The sequence below is a fragment of the Pelodiscus sinensis genome, chromosome 1, assembly GCF_052426305.1.
Source record: "Pelodiscus sinensis isolate ZL-2025 chromosome 1, ASM5242630v1, whole genome shotgun sequence".
Taxonomy (NCBI): Eukaryota; Metazoa; Chordata; order Testudines; family Trionychidae; genus Pelodiscus; species Pelodiscus sinensis.
In genome coordinates, this window is record NC_143052.1 from 43,751,672 (window position 1) to 43,766,472 (window position 14,801).

Here is a 14,801-nt window from a genome sequence, read left to right on the forward strand (position 1 = left end):
AAATGGAGCAGATGGGGTTAGCTTCATTCACTTAGGCAATGTCTAGACTACAACCCATTTTTGGTAAGGGATGTAAATTAGGCATGTTGATATTGCAAATGAAGCTGTGATTTAAATATCCCATGCTTCATTTGCATAATGGCAACTGCCACTTTTTTCAAAATGGTTTCTTTTCCCCAAAAAAGTCCCTAACAAAAATGGCAGTTTTGATGGGAATCTTTTGAAAATAAACCCTTTTTCGAAAGATCCTGTAAACCTTATTTTTGAGGAGTACAGGAGCTTTCGAAAAAAGGTTTTATTTTCAAAAGATTCCCGTCTAAGCTGCCATTTTTTTCCAAAGCCCTGTTTTGGGAAAAAAAAAGCAGCAGCCGTGTGACGGGGCAGAAACGCCCTGCACTCTAGCCCCGCCGATTGCCACTTGTCTGGCAGCACCGGGGAATATCGGCGGTGCGGCAGCTGCATGTCCCTGCACACGCCCAGGGAGCCAGAGCACCGCAGAGGAGGGGCGATGTTGGGTTGCGGCATACTCCATCAACTTGGAAGGGAGGCCGGAAGAAGGGGGGGGGCACCCGAGAGCAGGAAGCTGTCTGAGGGATTTAAACCCATGGCGGTGTGACGGGAGGGGGAAGCGAAGGAGGAAGAGACTCCTGAACAGGACCCATGGCGGATGGGACCCAAGGCAAGGAGGTGAGGAAAGGTGTTGGCCGTGATGCCAGCTGTGGAGAGAGGAAGTAGGCCAGGGTGGGTAGAGGGAGCCCGTGGACTGGCGCGTTACGGTGGGATGCCCTGCCAGCCGGACCGGACTGCAGAGGAGTCTGCGTTCTTAGAGCCCTGGGCTAGGGCCCATAAGAGGGGCCGGGCCTGGACCCCTCTCTCCCTGCGATGCAGGCGAGGTGAACGGCAGGCGGTGCAGGTAATGCCGGGGCAAGCGAGGGCCTGAAGGCCCAAAACTAAATCAAATTTGGACGCAAGAGGACGTCGGGTGTGGTGAGGGGAACACGGAGGCGTGAACTGGGGCGGACAACTGGAGGGATACCCGTTTGTGCATGTTTACAAGCTGCCATTATGCAAATGAAGGGTGGGATGTTTAAATCCCTGCTTTATTTGCAATATCGACATGCCTAATTTACATCCCTTTACCGAAAAAGGGATGTAGTCTAGATGTTTTATTTTATTTTTATGTTTTTTACAGAGTAGCCTTGTTTTGGCAGTGATTAACTTGGTCTTTTTGGTTTTTTGATTGGTTATACATGGAACACATGTAATTTTAAAAGAAAAAGTAAATGTGCTTAAATCCATTAGATACATTGCTTTTACATTTCCATTAATGTAATATGTCAATTTCCTTGTTTATTTAACATCAGAAATTTTAAAACATCATAGTGCAGGTAATTAATGAAGAATCCCTTTGAGGACAGTAAAAAAAAAATCTGCTTAAAATGAAGAATAGTTATTTGCGGGGTTTTTTTCCTGCTCCCTTTTTCTTTCTAGTGGAGCAAGTCATTTGCTTCTTGAAAACTCAGAGTTCAGAGTTTTTGGTGTATGCTATTATGGTGGACAACCTTACCTGGTTGTCTTCATTAACAACCCTTCTTAATTTTGGCATCCTTCTTAACTCACATTCCACCATGCAATAGGTTCTGTAAGAAGCTGAAAACAACTTTGGAAAAGGGTCAATTCTGAGTAGACTTTCGGTTTTTCTGTAGAACAGCATATTGCATTCCTCGCCTCCCACATGTAATTCATTTAGTTAAAAGGAAGAGTAGTACTTGCTAATGCCAGAGCCTTTTCTTTGATGCCTTCCCTTTTTATTTCTTTGGAACTAATGCAAATGAACCTACTGGCTAACCCATCTCCATAATCTCTTCACCATGCATAGTTTGTGCTGGTTATATGTTGCTTTGGCACAACTGCAAATGATGTATGTCTTTGGACAGTTAGGTATTATTGTTCTAGTGCTGTACAAAGATGAATTAACATGGGTGTTTGTGGCGGACAATAGTTCATATGTTCTTTTTTGGACTATAAAAACTTTGTTGCAATTATTGATGTACCAAAAATGTCTCTTAGCAATTTGTAACAGACAAGAACTAGTCCAGGCAGGGATCAGCCAATCCCAGTGTGGTTAAACTGTCCACTGGACAATTAGAATTAGCGCTCTGTGTTTTAGAAGTTTGATAAAAGCCATCTCTTTGGCAAAGAGTCTTTCCTCTGTTCCAGCATTGGTGGTGCACTCTATTTTACCCCTCTTTGCATGTCTGTCTGTCGCTATGTACTCGTCTGGTTATAAGCATGAAATGTGTGCGGTAGTCTTGAGTATGACAGTAAGGGTACGTCTACACTACATGCCTCTGTCGGCAGAGGCATGTAGATTTGTTTATTCAGCAAAGGTAAATGAAGCCGCGATTTAAATGATCGCGGCTTCATTTACATTTACATGGCTGCCCCACTGAGCCGACAAACAGCTGATCATCTGTTTGTCGGCTTGCCGCTAGTCTGGACGTTCCCCCTGTCGACATCAAAGCCCTTTGTCAGCAGCCCTGGTAAACGTCATTCCACAAGGAATAACGGGGCTGCCGACAAAGGGCTTTGATGTCGACAGGGGGAACGTCCAGACTAGCAGCGAGCCGACAAACAGCTGATCAGCTGTTTGTTGGCTCAGCGCGGCAGCCATGTAAATGTAAATGAAGCCGCGATCATTTAAATCGCGGCTTCATTTACCTTTGCCTACAACCCTAATCTACATGCCTCTGCCGACAGAGGCATGTAGTGTAGACACAGCCTAGTATCCTAGGACAGGAAGATCCTACATCAGAGCTGATGGTGGGGCTGTTGGAGAAAAGAGTTTTTGTCCTACCAAACCAAAAGATCTACAGTGTGATATGTAGTGGTGTTAGAGGTTAATGAAGTAATGTTGGCACTGTTGTATACATGGTCCCAGATTTGACAAACATTCTATTAAGCTATTGGTCTACGTAGGTTCCCATGGTGTCCTGAAGTGATTCTGGTATAGTCTGTCCAAAGATGGCCTCTCACAACCGCATCCTATTCCTTCGAGGTCACATGATGAAGGGTGTTAGGCACAGTCTGGAACCTTGAAACATTAATCCAAGATGATACAATTGGCTCATTAGTCCTAAAGTGCCCTAGTTGTTTGTCTTTGAACTAGAGTAAATGACTTCTCTTTAACTTGAAGTTTTCAAATCAAGAGTAACTCAGGCAGAAGTTGTGGGGCTATTGCAGAACTGGAGGGTGAGGGTCTGTGACTTGCAATGTGCAAGCATATGTATTGGATGATCATGAGGATCCTTGCTGGCCTTAAAGTGGTTTTTTTTGCATCTCTGAGTTGGGCCCTGTGAAATTCACAGTCCGTTTTGGTCAATAGGATTTGTTCAAACTGTAAATTTCATGATTTTAGCCATTTACATCTAAAATTTCACAGTGTTGTAATTCTAGGGGCCTGACCCGAAAAGGAGTTGTGGAGAAGTCACAAGGTTATTGTATGGGAGGGAGGTGGTTGCAGTACTGCTAACTTTACCTCTGTTCTGCTGATGCTGGTGTTGGCTTTACAGCTAGGCAGCTGGAGAGCAGCAGCTGCTGGTTAGGAGCCCAGCTCTGAAGGCTGCCACCAGCACAGAAGTAAGGATGATATGGCATGGGTATTAGCAGCCTTATTTCTGTGCTGCTGCCTGCAGCACTGAGTCCTCAATCAGCAACAGCCACTCTCTGGCTACCCAGCTCTGAAGGCAGTACAGAAGAGCGTGGCAATACAGGCAGTCCCCAGGTTACATGGATCTGACTTGCATCGGATCCCTACTTACAAATGGGGTGAGGCAACTAGCTGCTTCCCCCCAGCAGGCCAGGGAGACGCGAAGCTAGCGCTCCCCCCCCCTCCCCCCAGCAGACCAGGGAGACGCGGAGCAGCCTTTCTCAGCAGACACCTCAGCTTGAGAATAAGGGTATGTCTACACCACCCTCCTAGTTCGAACTAGGAGGGTAATGTAGGCATACCATACTTGCAAATGAAGCCCGGGATTTGAATTTCCCGGGCTTCATTTGCATAAGCCGGGCGCCGCCATTTTTAAATCCCAGCTCGTTCAAACCCCATGCCGCGTGTAGCCGCGTGGCACGGGGTTCGAACGAGCTGGGATTTAAAAATGGCGACGCCCGGCTTATGCAAATGAAGCCCGGGAAATTCAAATCCTGGGCTTCATTTGCAGGTGCGGTATGCCTACATTACCCTCCTAATTCGAACTAGGAGGGTAGTGTAGTCATACCCTAAAGGACTAAGGGAAGTGAGGTGTGGGAGAATAAAACTGAGCTCTGGAGAAATGTTTGGCTAGAGTTTCCCCTACAAGATGTACCAGTTCCGACTTGCATACAAATTCAACTTAAGAACAAACCTACAGTCCCTATCTTGTACGTAACCCGGGGACTGCCTGTACTGTCATCCTTGTAAAATAACCATGGCAATGCTCATCAGGACCCCCAATTTGAGAAATACTGGTCTCCCCTGTGAAATCTGTGTACAGGTTGAACTTCTCTAGTTTGGTAACATCCATTATTTTAGTTAGTTGGATGTCTACTTATCCTGGGTGTGGCCAAGTTTTCCATGGTCTCTCAGTTTACAGCCACTAGTCCTGGCTTTCAGTGTTCTTTGCTGTTAATGAGGTTTATTTTACCCCATATGTCTTCTAGCATCCCAGTAAGCAATGGAAGTTTTGGGAATGCTGCTAGACAATATTGACAGTATTTGTCATGATCTGGCAAATTCTTTGGTTCGGCACCAGTCAGGTCTTGGGGGTGCTGGACTAGAGAGGTTCAACTTGTAGTATAGGGTAAAAGTGCGTGTGCGTGCGTGTGCACACATGCTCATACCCCTCCTTCCCCGCCCCCCCCAATTTTTTTGTGGTGTAATGCATTTTTCATGTCTGTGAATTTGCTAGGGCCCTATCTATGAGGTTGGACTAATTTGGCTGTTGAGGAAAATGCAGTGACTTCTGAGGAAGAATGAGAAGTCACATCTGCAGTAACTGCTGGAGGAGCAATGAAACAGGGATCAAGTGGTGTGACTTTTCTGAGGTTGGATTTAGATATTTTAGTCCACTTTCCCTGCAGTAGGAGTCATTCAATATAAATTCTGAAAAAGCTTCGGGTAATGACATAATCAGGTCCCAGAACTTAAACTTTTTCCTGAAATGAGCCCTTCATTTGTAAAGTTACTCAAATGTACTGATTTGACATTAACATCATCAGTTTGCTTATCCTGTATGTTTTTAATTTGACTATAACCTTTCTAGGGAATATTCACAGTCACTGATGAAGGATAAGAAGAGGGTCTTGTTACTTGGATCTGGCTATGTTTCTGGCCCTGTGATAGAATATCTCATGAGAGATCCTAGTGTGGAAATCACAGCAGGTATGTAAGGTCCTGCTTGCTTTCAAATATTAAAGCAGCGTATTAAGGTGAATGTATGTATGCAGTGTATAGAAACAATTCTTCATTTTGTGCCAGCATGGTGACAGACTACAAACTTTATTTAAAAGCATAGGAAGTAAGCTGTGGGAATACTGAAGATATATTTTATATTTTCAACTATTGGGCACTTTGCTCAAAACATTATTCTGAGGCTTTTAAGACCACTTTAAGGGACACCAACTTTAAAAATCACATATCCATCTGAAATTTTTTTTGCTTATTTCTTATTGTAAATAGCATCTAGAAAGAGACAGTAGACAATATTTTTTCCTGTCTTTTTGGCCTGTTTGCTTCCTGCATCTGACAGTACTCTGTGCACAGTTTCATTCTTTCCTAAACAGCTTCATTTTCTGTCTTACAAAAGCATGATGATAGCACTTTATAAACCTCTGCCACAGAGAAGCACATGTAAGAGAAGGGGAAAAAGTTCATTCAAGGAAGTGTTTAATTAACGACGATAGCAAATTTGAAACCAAATAGGCAGCATGCACAGACATGAAGGAATGTGGAAGTGTGGTCAGAGGTATTTTCTGTCAGACATGTCCAAAATAACAAACATCACTCATGATCTTTCTTTGCCTACCTTGTTTGTCTCCCTTGGTGGGTGGTGGAGGTGTTTGAACTAGTCACATGTGAAGAACCCAGCTGAGTTGGAGATTCTGGTTATATCTGCACTACATCCCTCTTTCGAAAGAGGGATGTAAATTAGACAGATCGAAATTGCAAATGAAGCTGGGATTTGAATTTCCCGTGCTTCATTTGCATAATGGTGGCCCCGTGTGCTTTCAAATACGGGTATTTCAAAAGTGAAAGCACCATCTAGATGCAGTTCTTTAAAAACAAACAAAAAAAAACCAACCCTTTTTTTTTTTTTTGAAAGATCCTGTATTCCTCAAAAAATGAGGTTTACAGGATCTTTTGGAAAAGGGTTTTTTCCTAAAGAACCATGCTTAGATGGCAGATGACAATCCTTGCTTCCAGTTTAAATCAACCACAGAGAAAGTGTCGAAGGTGAATTGGATGCAGGGTGAGGTGAACCCTAAAATTTGGACCCAAGGCACTCCAATGCTAACTGGCCCAGCACATAAATTCATTACCAATTTGTATGGTTCAAGTGGGTAGAGTGTAATGGCTGAGCCTATAGGAATTGCCAGGCTATTACCAGATGTTTGTCTCTGACCCACAGAGGACTTCCCAGAGTAGGCTAACTCTGGTAACCCTTGGAAGGACACTGATGCAATCCTCCCCTCAAAGGATTGACAAACAAGCAGTTATTCTTTGAAAACACAGTCTTGTTTATTGAAAAGAACTAGGCAGATGCAGCATATTTAACAAAATAGAAAAGAAAGCCTTGTAGTGTGTAATATTGTACTTAGAGAATGTAGGTAGTCTAGATTCTAGTAGAATAGATACTAGTAATATAGTCACTGCAATATTCCCATATTGGTATAGTCACTGCAATATTCCCATATTGGTACACACTGACTCTCAAAGATCTAACACGGGGTTTGTTACATTGTAACATACACGTTCTTCCTGTATATGTACAAAACAGTACAGTATTATAGTAACACAGCACTATAGAAGAAATAGGAGAAATTTCCTATATTGTTACAATAAGCTACTTAAGATACACTCAGAAGCACTTCTCAGTATGCTGTTACAGTATAACATTGAATCACAATGATAGAACATGCAGAATTCTATATATAATAATAGAAATGCATCACACTATCCAATCTTAAAACACCTGTTTTTTAAGGCTGACATTTTCTGAGTGTTGGACAGCCAATGCGTGGGGTGGATCACACTCAATCACAGACATCAGTCTTTATTAGCAGACACACTCAAGTAGTCTTTAAGATAGAAAGGAAATCAGACTTACATTCCTTCAATAATCCCTTTCTTGTCTCAGGTATTCTGCTCTGTTTTTGTTCCATTTTTGCTCCAGTCTTTTCTCCTCTCTTGTTGCTGCTTCTGCCTGGTTGCCTTTTCTGCTGCTCTTTATCTTCTCCTGGTCTTTTGCACTCTCACCCATCCACACACCTCAGCTTTTCAAAACCCCTATTTATTCAGTTTCTGGCCTCCTCTGATTGGTTGATCTCACAGGCTTTGATTAGCATAGTCTCTTCTGCTCCTCCTGTGAGGGTGGCAATTGTCCCACCAATCAGCTTCATCTGTCATACAGGCTGCTGCTCTTCTTACCCCTACCTTCAGGTATTCTGGAATGAGCCAGGTCATAAATTATTGAACTTCTGTTTCACCCCCATCTCTTATCTGCTATTGGTCTGTTCAGTCTGTCCTCCATCTTCAGTATCTTCTAATAGAGACTCAGTGTTCACCATTTGGGATTTTTAGCTCTAAATTTATCATTTATTTATAGCTTATCTGAAACATCTGTCCTAAAACTAACAACTATTCTTTGCAAACTTAAGCACTCTGATGCTTTTGCTTCCTTTGTAATGCTAATTGGGAGAAGTCAATTGTTCAGTGTTTCTCATTGCCCCTCCCACCCCAGTATCTCTATCCAGGGTGCTGTAATATAGACAGGATCTTAAGGCAGTTAAAAGAAATCTCTAGTAACACAGTGTCTAGTTCTAATTCACATAGCAGGTCTACAGCAGAATCAGGAATAGAACTTGTGTCTCCTGACTGCCAGTCCAATATTCTTGCCCCTAAATTGTTCTACTTTGCTTTTCCTTTATGTTATCAGTTTTATACAGCAAACTGTTTGGTGCAAGGACCTATTATTTTATTCATTGTGAAAGGATGGTACATACGGTATAATGCAGTATGATTAACGAAAACTAAAAAACTCTACCTGTTCAAATTCCTGATTTGTCCAGTATGCTTAGCTCTATACCTACAAATAAATATATTTTTAAAATAAGTTACAGATTTTCTTATCCGTCAGATGGTGACTACAATGGTTTTTCCTGCAAGCTGATGAAATCATGAATGCGTAAAGCACTGTAGCAATTGCAGCACAGGATCCCATCAATTGTTGAGTAGAAACTGAACTCTGAACCCTCAAAGACCTAACATTGAACTTGTTACAATGTAAAATGGCATTTCAGTTTACTTTTCAGGCCTATGAACCTGTCAGTGGCCATAGGATTACTCATATGCAGGGCTTGCCAAGTGGCGGTGAGCCCTGCTCACCAGCCATGTGGAAGCACACGCTGTGCATGCACAGACCGCGCTGCGCATGTGCTGAGCACTCTGAGGCCACACTGGGCTAAAATCTACTCACCACGGGCAAGTAGATTGCCTGATTTGTCGAGCCTTGCTCATATGGGTACAGGTTGTGTATTTGGTCCCTGTATCAGAGATTGAGACTAGTTGTGTACTAACTTGACAAGAAGATAGCAAATAGCTCTCCAGGTTTGCATAGTTCTAGGTGCTGTATGTGAGACTGTTGGCTGTGGCAGAGCAGAATGCTTCATCCATTCAGATCCTCTTCTTTCAGGCTTTTCTGTGTTTGATCCTCTTGACTTTTTCCCCAACAGATTCTACACTAACTCTTTCTCTCAGAACAGGTACTGTTTGTCTGCATGAGTTCATGGCTGGTTGTAGCATAGCTAGCTGCTGGCATATTTTCTGGCAATACCCTATAATTGTATTCCTCCCAGCTCATGTCCTATTGCTTTGTGTTGGGATTAATAATCCAGAGAAAAAAAAAATGTACTTTTTGGGATTCCTTCAGTGTTTCTCTTATGAATTGTGACCAAGATTTTTCTCATTCCTGAATATCTACGTTGTATTTCTCCCTCCTCACATGGTTTCCCCCAGCATTCTGTGTGTAAACATCTAAAGTATTTTTATCTAATGGATTATCTTTCCTATTTAATTCCAGCACCTATCCCTTAATGATGAAGGGAATCGGATCTGTCCCTGCCACAGCCCCCAGCTGCTGACTCTGCCAGCTGTGGGTGGGGGATGTGGAGGGAACTACCTCCAGCCCCTGCCAGGCTGCCTGCTGGTTGCTAGCCTCGCTGTTGCTGCCCTGGCTGGACTGTCTATCTGGCTGCAGCAGCCTGCACTATTGCAGGCTGTTGGGAGCTGAGTCTGGCCCTGGTTAGGCTTCCAGGGGCTTCTGAGCACTTAGGCTCTGGTTCCAGCTCTGTGGCAGCTTGCAGGCTCTGGCCGCTCTTCTGTGAGTTGCCTGAGGCAATGGCCCCTGCGCTGCCCCGGGCTGTTGACAGGTCAATCCTGTACTGCTGGGGGAAGCCCTGACCTGGTCCCATTGCTGCAGGCTGTCGGGGACTGTTGCAGGCTCCAGCCACACAGCTGTGGGCTGCTGGTGGCTGCTTCCAGCCCCATCCCTTGCCCCTTTCTACTGCTTCAGACTGTCCCCTCCCAGATTTCCCTCCTGTCACTAGGCTATCAGGGTTCTCTGATCAAGGAACATTTGTGGACCTGCTGGACCACAGATGTTGCTGGACCAGAGAATTCCAGTTATGGGAGTTGCAACCTATAAAATATATTTTGTGGGTGTGTTTGAACATCTGATACATTGAGGTTCCACCCTCTTCATGGGGACCATATCTTAATCTCCCATCTACTCTGTCCTCCATCGGTCCTCTGTGAGGGACTATACAGACATCTTACGGCATACTTGAAGTTGGCTTTCTGTCTACACTAACTACAACTGTTTTGTGTTGTAACCTGTTTGTCAATCTTGTCTGATCCAGGTATGAAAAAAAATGAATTTTGTCCACACAATAGCGGCCCCCCCCTTTTTCTTTTAACAGCACAGCCATCCTTTTGTGTCCTGCATTTATCACAGATGCCAATAATGTTTGGATCCTTGGTAAATATGGGCAGAGGACAGAGTGCCTGGAAGATGCATGAGGCAGTGCAGTCTGGGATATCCTGCTGCACAAAGTTGGGGGGAAAGGAGGGCTGGCCAAACCACGGTTGCAGGCAGTTTAATATGCAGTGTCAAGATTGTGTGCTGAATAGCTGACCATAAGATAGATTTGTGCTAGTCTAGGCTGTTGGTGAGAGCAAAATGCTGTTAACAGCTGCAGTTATTAACTGTGTTTTGTGTGATTGGAATTTACAGTGTCCCTGACTGAGCAGACACACAAGGAGGCATGCTTTGGGGTATGGCAGAAGGGTACCAGTTTTTACTTCACATGGAGCACTTCATTATTGACCAATGTTGGTGCTCCATGTCAGTGCCGGGAGGGTCCTTCAGTCTTTCCTGATTCCTACACTAACCTGCTTGATGATACTCTAGAGGTGAAATAGACACTTAGGAAGAGAAGGAGGTCAAATAAATTAAAATACAGAACAGCAAGGAATAAAACAGTTTTCAAAAATGTGGTTCATTTCCTCTTCTCATTCTGCAGTTTCTCTTAGTTACCTGGAGAAACAGAGTACTCCTGTACTATGGGTCCCTTAGTCCAGGGGTGGGGAACCTTTTTTGGGTCAATGACCACTGATCCACAGAAAAATCAGTCAGGGGGAAGGGAGCCACACAAGTGAGAAGGAACAAATAAATAAAACAAGCCAAACAAAAAATCTCACTGATATGGCCCCTGACTGAGAAGCAGAAAAAGACACTCCCTTCGCACTCCAGCCCCAGAGCCTAGGAAGGCTTAGGCTAGTAGATTTTTGTGGGCCACCTAGGCTCTGGGACGAGGCCAAAATGAGGGGTTCAGGCTGTGGAAGGGGCTGCTGGGAAGTAGGCTGGGAATGGGAGGGCCTGGGTGGGGTGGTAGGGTGCAGGAGCAGGCTGGTGGTGGGCAGGAGGTGGGATGCAGGAAGAGGTGTGGGAAGGACTGGGTGGGAGGGGGTGCTTACCTGCACAGCTCCCAGGGATACACATGGCTTCGTGCGCTCACCCCCCCCCCCCCCCCCAGCTCCTATTGGCAATGATTCTGGCCAGTGAGATGAGCGGGAGAAAGCCTCCAGGTGAGTGCTTTACCAGCCGGGAGGGAGGGGGAGCAATAGTGCATGGAGCTGTTTCCTGCTTCCACCAGGCAGAGTCCATAGACTGGCTCCAGCCTTGGCTTGTCTGGCTCTGGTATGTGAGATTCTGGGTTCTCTCCCTGCCCCCTCCCCCAATCCCTCCAGCAATGAGCTGGTGCTGGTGCTCCAGCCATGCTGGGGTGGGGGAGGGGGCAAGGTTGGAGCAGCAGCATGGGCTCCTGGATGCTGATGGGGATAAAGGAATTGAGCTTCTCAGGCCAGAGCCAGGCAAGCTTTGGGCTGGATACAGCCTATAGGCTGGAGGTTCCCTACCCCTGACTCTGACTTTGTCACAGTTGCTGTAGCTTGACATGGCCAACTGTTAGAAAGCTGGCTCTCCACGTTCCTCCCCACCCCCTTCAGACTTGAGACACATCTGCTTAGCCTTCAAGTGCACTCCTTTTCATTCTTTCTACTTCCTGCTTGCTTGGGAAAGAAAGAGATGATGTGGAGTGTAGCTGGTGTTTGCGAAGAAACACACACAAGTGCCAGTGAAGGGTGTTTGATGCATGGTGATTAGGTTGTTTTGCCAATCTGAAATGGGGTAGAGGTTGTAGTTGGCGTTTTACCTTGATATTTTGGTGAGGAGGGGTTGAGGAGGAAGTGGGAATTCAATTTCACTGTGTAACGGTTGACACTGATGCTTTTTAAACAGCATCCATCATGAAGGAGCAACTTGGCCAGCTGACTAAGAAATACAGCAGAATTATTCCTGTTCACGTGGACCTCATTCAGCATGAGGAGAAGCTGTCCTCCTTGGTGAGGAGACACGACCTTGTGATCAGGTCAGATTTCTGATTAGGACAAGAAGGGCTCAAATCTGAAATTTTCTGAGGCTTCTTCTAAGGCTGCCACAAATGTACTGGGAATCATGGGGCATGTAACTCCTCCCTTTTATTGGTAAAGAGGTATCATAATGTGTGGGGCAAGATTTTTCAAATGGCTTTTAAATTAGCCTCTTTGTGAGCGTGTGGCTTTAATTGCACAAATATTTGTGCCTATTTGAGGGACAGACTTCACATACACAAAGCCACATCCTGTATGTACAAGTTACATAGCTCAGAGATATGTAACAGACTTTAGTGCTTGTTAAATTGGATGCACGTATACAGGGCCCAAATTCTGAAAATATGGCCATTACTGCTGATCAGTTAAAGAATAAAGGTTCTCTTTCTGAGTGTTAAAGCCCACATTTAAGTAGAGAAGGAAAATCTCCTTTTCAGGTAGCCTCTACCTTCTGGAGATGGTTAAGCAAAACTTTAAATGAACACTGTTTTGGAAGAAGATTTCTACTTTGAATCTGTTTAACATTATACTCATATAGAATATGGTACCGAGAAATGAATGCCCGGTTCTATTTTCACAAAGATGACTCTGAAAACTGGGGCCTGCAAGGGGTTGAGAGAATTTGAACTCGCTGCCCTGCATTTCATGCAGTCACTTGCAGCAGAGCAAAGTGCATGTAAACCAGTGCTGTTCTGTGAAGTAGGACATCACATCTACTTCATCCTTGTAAAAACTGCATTGAGATCAGTGACAGAGGCTCCATGTGTTAATGATGCAAATACATGTTTTGCAAAATTATCTTCCAATGAAAACACCAGCAGCTAGTTAGATCTGACATACAATTTTTCTTTTGTTTGTAGTTTGTTGCCTTATTCAGCACATCCTTTAGTTGCCAAGAAATGCATTGACAGCAAAGTAAACTTAGTGACAGCCAGCTACCTAACACCAGCTATGAAAGAACTTGAAAAAAGGTAGGTCAAATGGATCAGTAGCGAGATAAGACTTCTTTCTCAGGTACCTACATGGCCCTATTATTGTACTATTCAAATGCTTCCCAACAGTCAATGTATTTATGCTTTGTATGTCCTGACTCACTATTATCTATAGATGGAACTGAACCAAAGAAGCAAAGGTCAAGATCCTCAGATATGCAGGCCCATTAAAAGATGGGGTGGGGAGTGCAAGTCTGTAGCCTATTTCCCAGGCTTAGAACAGAATCTGTACTAGCACTATTAGTTTGTCCATGGCTGAAAATGGATGGTGTGGGGCTACCGCTTCAGGAATATAATTCCATATTCTGACAATATTGTGTCTATTATTATTTTAGTGTGGAAGCTGCTGGTATTACGGTTATCAGTGAAGTAGGTTTGGATCCTGGTCTCGATCATATGTTGGCAATGGAGTGTATTGATAAAGCAAAAGAAGTAGGCGCTACGGTAAGTTATGTTAACAAAAAGGAATAACAAATCTTTACTACTGTTTAGTAACTTATGGTCTCTGGAGGTCCTCAATCAATGGTGCTCAAAGCGTGGATTGTGTGGTGATGCTAAATGCCAGTATCAAGTGCAGTGGCACTCCCCTTGCAATGTGTCTGCACAAAGAGTTAAACTGAATTGCGTCATTAGTTTTAGAATAGCTTTGCAGCTGTTCATTTAATGAAAGGTATAATGCTACTGAGCAAATTTACATTTCAAAATGAATGAATTGGACTACGTGTGACTTACTTATGTTGCCTCGGGCAAATAGCCGTTAACATTGTGCCATATACCGTAAGTTCTTGAGGAGCTACAGCTTTCAGTTTGGAAGGGACTTGGCTCAGAGGGAAGCATGTGGGCCACTTGTTTTTGGAGGAGGTATTTTTCTGAACTGCTGCCATTAGGGTTACTAGAGAATCTTGCTATTCTACTTTTAAAAATTAGTCAGTTTTCTGAACAGAGGCGCCATAAATGACCTGGAAAACGCTCTGGCTTCCTTAGTGCTGAAGCCAGAGGTTGGTGAAATTCACAGCTGTTACTTTAAATTGGAGACTTAGGAGGACTGAGTCTGGGATTCCTGGGCAGTCTGCCAATTCCAGTCCTTCTTGCTGGCTGGAGAAGTCCTTGCTGAAAGAAGCAAGATGCTCCCTCTCCTCAGGCAGAGCGTGCTGTCTCTCTGTTGTCCCAGCATTCTGCCCAGGGTGGGAGACTAAGCTTGGTAGCCTAGATAGTCATCTTTAGCCCACCTGCTCCAACAGTCACAAGTACCATTTTATAATACAATTGTCGGGGGAGGGAGGTTATTGTGTAGATTGGCTAAACTCAGTTGGCTGCAAGGATGTGGCCCAATTTTTTTTTCCTTACGTGTAATACTTGTGAAATGTGCAAGATTGACAGTGTTGCCAACTGAATTCCTCTACCACTTCCTATAGGCCTTCTAAATAAAGGTGGTCCAAGTGGTCTAAGGGCATGTCTACACAGCATTGTTATTTCAGAATGTCAGTTATTCTGAAATAACAGTGTGCATCCACACAGCAAGTCTGTTATTTCAAAATAAATTTGAAATACTCTGACTTCTGTAA

The 14,801-nt window shown here is 44.1% G+C and overlaps 1 protein-coding gene across 2 annotated transcripts in view; it reads left to right on the forward strand.

Moving 5' to 3' along the window:
• AASS (aminoadipate-semialdehyde synthase) overlaps window positions 1–14,801 on the forward strand; it is a 58,919-nt gene that overhangs the window by 24,976 nt on the left and 19,142 nt on the right. Inside the window, exons 14-18 of one of the 2 annotated variants that reach the window (XM_075928816.2) lie at window positions 5,301–5,419; window positions 8,989–9,018; window positions 12,114–12,243; window positions 13,105–13,215; window positions 13,572–13,680. In XM_075928816.2, the coding sequence (XP_075784931.2) occupies window positions 5,301–5,419; window positions 8,989–9,018; window positions 12,114–12,243; window positions 13,105–13,215; window positions 13,572–13,680 (499 nt within the window). The remainder of the gene's footprint in view (window positions 1–5,300; window positions 5,420–8,988; window positions 9,019–12,113; window positions 12,244–13,104; window positions 13,216–13,571; window positions 13,681–14,801) is intronic. The other variant, XM_006122575.5, reaches the window with a different exon arrangement.